We start from the raw sequence: 6,844 nt of genomic DNA, 5'->3' as shown, positions 1-6,844 counted from the left end.
GGAGTCCCAAGCCATTCTTCCCCACTCAGAACCAGCTGCCAACCTGGTCACGTTGGAATTTGTATATATCATATTATAAAATAATAACGATCAATCTGAAAGTACTACTAACATTCAATTTTTAAAACTTAAACAACAAGACATAGAAGCAACTAAATTTAATTGGACTGCATGCCTTGAATGTCTCTTGGTCAAACATTGACAGCAATATCTAGGAGATGAGCTTATATGAATATTATCTTAAACTAGTTCTTTTTCAAATACAAGTTTAGTTTCCATCACTTTTCTTCAAGGAAAAAAAAAAAAATGTATCCCCCTCCTCCATCCTATGACAATGCAAAATATTCACAAGGGTATGCAGATGCTATGAACATCCCTCCTAGAGAACCCTACCCTCCCTCCAATCTTGCAACTGGAACACGGTGGTCGACCGGTCTCTGTCATTGTTGCGATGACCCTGCAAACTGTTTGATTACTTGCTTTTGTCCTTGTGTTACGTTTGGACAGATTGCTGAGATAGTTAACAAGGGTGACATATGTAAGTTTGATTTCATTACTACTGTTATTGAAGGTGCTATTTTGGTGTGTAGTTAAGATTTAATGGGTTAACATTCAGGGTGCGTCTTGGTGCAGCTTGTGCAGCTAGTGGTGCAGTTTATGGGCTTCTAGTGGGCTTTGTGGGCTCATCATGCTTGTACTCATGTTTTTACCGTTCAAGATTGAGAGGGCAATATAACTTGCAGGAGGCACCTTGCGCCGATTGCTTAACTCACTTCTGTTGTGAACCATGTGCTCTTTGTCAAGAGTATAGAGAGCTCAAGAACCGTGGTTTTGATATGGGGATTGGTAAGAGTACATTTTCTGTAGTATTCTTGTCACAAATTGAATAATTCAATTTTCTTGTAGCTGTTTAATGTCTTTTTTAAAATGAGAATTTTCACTGTACTGGCTTAATTATTTCACCTATTTGAAATTTCTCTTGCTCTTTTAGCCATTCTAATGTATTGATTACTCAAATTTTTTGAGTATGGAAGGTTGGCAGGCAAACATGGAAAGGCAAAACAGAGGAATCACCATTGCTCCTGTTGTTGGAGGAATGTCCCGATGATCGGAACACACCAAGCTAGCTGCAGATATGAACACCTAATCGGCTGTATTCCTTATGCTAATTTTACTGTTGTCATTTATTGCATTGTTTTTGGCTTATTGTAATCATCGGATCAATAAGGTTCCTTCTCACATTCAGAAATTTTAACTTTGGAGACAAAAGAATGCTTGTAGCTGATGATTATTTGGCTCCATTCAAGGATCCAAGATCCAGTTTTCTCGTCTTTGTTATTATTATCTTTTATATTATTGTCCTAGGTACTTCAGTATTCAAGTCATAAAAAGAGCATGATTAATTTTAACATCATCATGCACACATACAATCCCTAAGAAAATAACAAAGATTGGAGTTAATTAGGATGGAAGATGCATGGCAGAAGCACTAAGTGACTTTCATGGTGCGAGTCATCATGGTCATAAACTCATCCATGTCAACAGAACCATCGCCATCAGCATCCACACCTCGAATCATTTTCCTACAAGCATCAAGGCTGCATCTTTCTCCCATTCTCCTCAAAACCTCCATTAACTCTTCAGCATCAATTTTTTTATCTCCATTCAAATCAAACACTTGAAACGCTGCTTGAATGTCACTTTTCCTTGAACCTCTCCCATGCCCTTCATCATTTCCATGAACTCTTTGAAGTCAATGAACCCATCTCCATCAGTGTCAACGAACTGAAAGGATTTAGCAGCTTCAGTTTCTGCTACTCCTTTACCCAGCAGATTTAAAGCTGCTTTGTACTCCTGCCGAGAGATCTTCCCATCTTTGTTAGTGTCAAATTTGTCAAACACGGATCTCATCTCCTGCACATTTGGTTGCATGACTTTTGAAGCACTAGAATTTTTTCTTTCCATAGAGATGCTCAACTGGGGTGGTGATTTTTGAGAGGACTTTCTATTTGAAAGGCCATACTGGAAATTGAGAAAACTTGTTTTGGACATTCTCACGATGATTCTTTAATGCAGAGCAAGCAAACTTATAAAAATGCCGAGATAAGCTTGAATGCAACTTCCTCTCGACCTTCATATTTATATGTAAGTTGCCAATTCCTCTTGGGCTTTATTTTTCCTTTATAATAATAATCATGAAAGTTGTCTTTCTCTTTTCTTAGCTAGCTAGGTGCGTGCTCCACTGGTCCTCGTATTCTTATTCTGCAAATCACTTTCATGAAACTTGAGGGAAGTTTCATGGTAAATTCCGGAAGATGCGTGTAAGGAAAAAAAGAGTGGACTATATGGTAACAAGTGGCAAAGAAACAGCATATATACCAAAAAAAAAAAATAATAATAATAATAAAGACCCCCTTTTTTTAACAAATTGATAAGCATCTTCTTTGATTCACCATCCAAAGGACCCTTCCTTTGGCATACTTTATAAAGTGAAAGATGCTTTCGTCTTCTGGAAATGGGATAAGAGAAACAGAAAGTGAAAAGGAAGGTACGTAGAGGTATATATGGTGGATTTGTGAACTCACCTCGTTGATTATAAATAAAACAAAAAACAAATATTTGAGTTTGAGGGAAAATTAACAAGAAGTTAAACTAATTAAGGATATTCGGTATTATTCAGAAATACCACTTCATTGCTTTCACCACGTACGTATCATGCATAGAAGATGAAAATCAAAGCATCATCAACTGATTTTAAACGACTTTAATAAGGATTTTCAACTCCATCAAACGATTGGCAATACCAAAGGTCCAAAACCAAAATATAAAGGTCAAACGTACTACTTTGTGCCCGAAACTGGTACATAGAGATAGAGGATATATATATTATTTGTACAATCCGTGTACTATAATTAGTTATTATATGTATCTAGGATAGAAAATTAATATATTCTTAGAACAATAAAAATTGACTCATAACCCAATTTTACAAGTTTTCTTTCACATTTCCGATGTGTCAGCTCGCAATTGGATAGACAGAATCCATCACGAATAGATGAGACCCATTTGTGAGCTATCATATCAAAATTATGAGAGAGTTTATAAGATTGAGTTATAAGTGTAGTATTATTCTTATTACGTAAGAAAACTTTGTATGTGAGGCTATTATAAACATCAAAATAGCTTCTATCGTGATTACATTGGACTCTCTGGCCTCATTCTTAACATTGAAACTGAACATAAGGCCCAACTCAAATGTGAGCCTGTACATAACTATTCACCATGACATACATACACATAATCTTAATAGATAAAACCCTAAAAACAGAAGAAATAACAAAACAAAAAAAAGGCAAAAAGGCCTTTCTCTATAAGGGACGATTCAAACAAAAGGTACTAAACAGTGTAGATTTGATTGTTAAATTCTAATTTAGCACTGGTCCTGATATTAAACCCCTCTCTGCTTCATCTTCCATGGTAGTACCAGTGAGCTCTCTGGCTTTTTGGGCTTGCACCATCCAATCTGTTCTAACCAAAGCTCCCACCATCATAACAGCACACACAGCCTGGGCCGCTAATAACCCCAACCAAAGCCCGATTAAGCCCATGTTCATCAGCAAGCCCATCAAGATAGCAATAGGCAACCCCACACCATAGAACGACACCAAGTTTATGTTGGCACCCAAAGTTGGCCTGGCACTGCCTCTCAACGCCCCGCAGATGGTGGTTTGTGGGCAGTTTCCTAGCTCGCACAAGCCCACCACCGGCATGGATATAGCAGTTAATGATAAAATGGCTGTGTCATTGGTAAAGATTTGGCCCCAAACATTTCGCATTGTTGTCATGAACGACAAGGCGATAATGCTCATGAAAATAGCGCATAATAGGGCAATGATAGAAGAAGTTTTAGCTTTGAAAAGCCTGTTAGCGCCCAGCTCCTTACCAACCCTGGTTGATACGGCTAAACTTAGTGATGAAGGGAAGATGTAAACAAGTGAAGTTGCTTGTATTATAATTCCCATGGTGGCAATAGCCTCACTGCCATTCGACACGAGCCCTGAAAGGACTATCATGAGCTCATACCACCACCACTCTAAACACACAGAGATGCAACTCGGGATTGCCAGGCCGAGAATTGGTCTCCATTCTACAAAGCATTCAAGTGACCAGCCTGGCCATGATTTTCCACAAGTATCAGAAAAGAAGATATAAACCAAAAGGGTTAATAGTAGATTGAAATCCGTTAAGACCGCAGCCACAGCTACGCCTTGAATGCCAAGGCTTAGATGATAGACTAAGAGGTAGTTCAATGGTGCATGCAGAGCAAGAGCAAGAGCTGCACTCAACATAAGAGGGAAAGTTATGTTTTGGGTTCTCAGGTAGATTTTGAGAGGATTGATAATGGATTGGAAGAATAGATCTGGGAGGGAGAATGCGAGATAAGTAGAAGCGATGGATGAGATAACAGGATCTTGGCCACAGAAGAGAAGTATGGGTTCGGAGTTTAGCCACAAAAGAGAGATGGGTAAACAAACTAAGAGGAGAATGACAATGGTGCGTTGTAGGGTTTGGCCCATAAGTGGCCATTGTCTGGCTCCACAGGCTTGAGAAGAGATGGTTTCCATGCCTATAGAGAGGCCAGAAATGAGTGAATAGCCAGTGATGTTAGCAATACCGATTGAAAGTGAACCTGCTGCCAATTCATGCTTACCCAATTTCCCCATAAAGAACATTGATATTGCTGATTTTCCGTAGACTAGAAGGCCTGTTATAATCATTGGGAGGGCTATGGTATACAGCTCTTTGACCTCTTCAACAACCTGAAAGTTGAGAAAGCCAAAAAAATTAACTATGAAAGCAGTAGTAGTAAAAGGAAAAATACAAGAAAATGCTGGTGTCATTAAACTAACCTGTGATAGAGATGGTCGGCACGCATTATATTGGCAGTTCAGAGAATCTTGCTGAACTTCTGCTACATTTTTAGCAGTTTCATGCAGAGAAGTTGTTGAGTTATAATTCAACAGAAGAGGAACTGACGAATCATTCACCATCTTAATTAATTAGAAAGACAAGAGAATTACTTGAGCCTGCAGAGAGGTAGGTTGAGTCTTAGTAATAACAAAAGAGAGCACTGAAAATGAAAGCAAAGGTGTTTGAGATAGATGGGTATCCAGTTAAATAGAGGGAAGACATTCTCTTTTCCGGGGTGGATACTGGACAATCAATCTCAGGGCGAGGTAGTTGTATATATAGATATCTGAGAGTGGTTTTTCCTGTATGACTTTTAGTAATGTAATTAGAAGAGATTAGTTGGTGGTGAAAAAAGGAGGTTAAAGAGTGAAATGAATGGAAAGGTGGTGGCAGTCCCTCCAAATGCCAAACAAGGAAAGCTGTCAACACATCATCAACATTCAAAACAACTATTTCTCCTTTCCATGGCATGGCCCCATTGCACCCACCCTCTTCTAATCAATCTAGGGGTGCCCCTTTCCATCTCTTTATATTTCCAATCATATCTCATTTTTACTCCCATTCATTTAAACACTTATACATTTTTATATTCGTCTCAACATTAGTTTATTTGTGCACTCTGTACCATTAATAGTACAAATTTTGTATCCTTTAGTACCGGCAAATCCTTTGCAAATTCAATGGTTTGTTTGCCTCTATATTTATAATTTATTAAAAAAAAAAAAAAAAAAAGAAAGAAAAGGGTTGGGTGTTACACGTATCCTAACCACCTGCACGTGTGCTGCTGCAAAAATGTATGCATGCCACTTGCCAGAAAAATGATTTACCAGATTGTTTGTGTTGGAGAATATATTTGCATGGCTGTGCCTGTGTGTCTTGGTAAATTTTGTCAAAACACCTTTCAGCACTCTTGACACTTTGTTTCGTACCTTGTACAACTACACTACTGTTTTATTCCACTTTTCTTTTCTTCACACCCTTCATATTGTTGAGTTTGAGTATGGTCAAATGTTCTCGAAGCAGCAAAAGCCATGTAAAATTCTGGTATTCATATCATTAAACGTTAAAATCATATTGAAAACTGCAGGATAATATGCAAGAAAATGACATACTACTGTTTTTGAAGAATCTTATTGGCAACGCCTACAGTTTTAGTGTATTGGGTGAAAAGTTTTAGTGAGACAAAGAATAGGTTAAAGAAATCTTTCTCTATTATCTTTGTTTTCCTGGCTTTTGTTTGTATGTATAATCATCTCTACTGTGTCGTGATCGATGAGATGAGAAAAAGGATTATCATTATCACTTTTAAACCACACAACAATGGGCGCCTAATCTATAAAAACGAATGGCCTCCATCTCTCTCGAAGCTAATTAACCTTGAGGTTCCACAATTAACATATATACCCTACCGTAGGGTCATAGAGATTCCATAATTTACAACACACATTACAATGAATATGTATAACAAACAATAAGTCTTTTCTGTCCCCTTCTTCCCTTCTATTAGACATGCCTCACTCTACTAAAATTTTTGGCCGAAAGCCAAAGAGAGAGAAAGAGCGATTGAACAACCAGAGGTCGTTTGCCATAAACAGGCAAACAATGGGAACAAGGTCCATGTGAGTAGATGCTCATATTCAAAATTTTAATGAAGTTTTTAGACCCACTTCTCTAATCCAATTAATTGATTTTCATATGCAGTTTGTGCTTTTATCTGTTGTGGGTACCCTTGTGGATGTTGATCATGCACTAATTTATCATCCAACCTATAAAATTAGATAGGGACCTCCTTGTTGCTGAGTCTTGTTTCATTTTGCAAATTTTGTTTTGTAAGCAAGATTTAATTATTCAACTAACCAATAATCAATAAAGT

The 6,844-nt window shown here is 37.7% G+C and overlaps 2 protein-coding genes and 1 pseudogene across 2 annotated transcripts; 1 reads left to right on the top strand and 2 right to left on the bottom strand.

The window, feature by feature from the left end:
• The first annotated feature begins 270 nt into the window (after positions 1-270).
• On the top strand, positions 271-1,137 carry LOC116112013 (cell number regulator 1-like). Its single transcript, XM_031398184.1, has 3 exons — positions 271-538; positions 634-846; positions 1,035-1,137. Exons 1-3 carry the CDS (start codon positions 307-309, stop codon positions 1,106-1,108), a joined length of 519 nt encoding a protein of 172 aa, XP_031254044.1. The 5' UTR covers positions 271-306; the 3' UTR covers positions 1,109-1,137.
• A 277-nt stretch (positions 1,138-1,414) lies between these two features.
• LOC116112002 lies at positions 1,415-2,155 on the bottom strand (annotated as a pseudogene).
• Positions 2,156-3,425: 1,270 nt separating this feature from the next.
• LOC116111942 (protein DETOXIFICATION 48-like) lies at positions 3,426-5,051 on the bottom strand. Its single transcript, XM_031398106.1, has 2 exons — positions 4,911-5,051; positions 3,426-4,820 (listed from the first exon to the last, which is right to left on the bottom strand). Exons 1-2 carry the CDS (start codon positions 5,049-5,051, stop codon positions 3,426-3,428), a joined length of 1,536 nt encoding a protein of 511 aa, XP_031253966.1.
• Between the last annotated feature and the right edge of the window lie 1,793 nt (positions 5,052-6,844).

Source organism: Pistacia vera, unplaced genomic scaffold (assembly GCF_008641045.1).
Source record: "Pistacia vera cultivar Batoury unplaced genomic scaffold, PisVer_v2 Contig1194, whole genome shotgun sequence".
NCBI classification, from domain to species: Eukaryota; Viridiplantae; Streptophyta; class Magnoliopsida; order Sapindales; family Anacardiaceae; genus Pistacia; species Pistacia vera.
The sequence above is the reverse complement of the archived record's forward strand: the minus strand, read 5'-3'. Positions and strand labels throughout refer to the sequence as shown.

Excerpts from the sequence above, each read along its gene's own strand:
- LOC116112013 (XM_031398184.1), top strand. The coding sequence starts at position 307 with ATGTATCCCCCTCCTCCATCCTATGACAATGCAAAATATTCACAAGGG. Across the intron at positions 539-633 it reads AGTTAACAAGGGTGACATAT|CTTGTGCAGCTAGTGGTGCA; the intron begins GTAAGTTTGATT and ends GTCTTGGTGCAG. Across the intron at positions 847-1,034 it reads TGGTTTTGATATGGGGATTG|GTTGGCAGGCAAACATGGAA; the intron begins GTAAGAGTACAT and ends TGAGTATGGAAG.
- LOC116111942 (XM_031398106.1), bottom strand. The coding sequence starts at position 5,051 with ATGGTGAATGATTCGTCAGTTCCTCTTCTGTTGAATTATAACTCAACA. Across the intron at positions 4,821-4,910 it reads GCCGACCATCTCTATCACAG|GTTGTTGAAGAGGTCAAAGA; the intron begins GTTAGTTTAATG and ends CTCAACTTTCAG.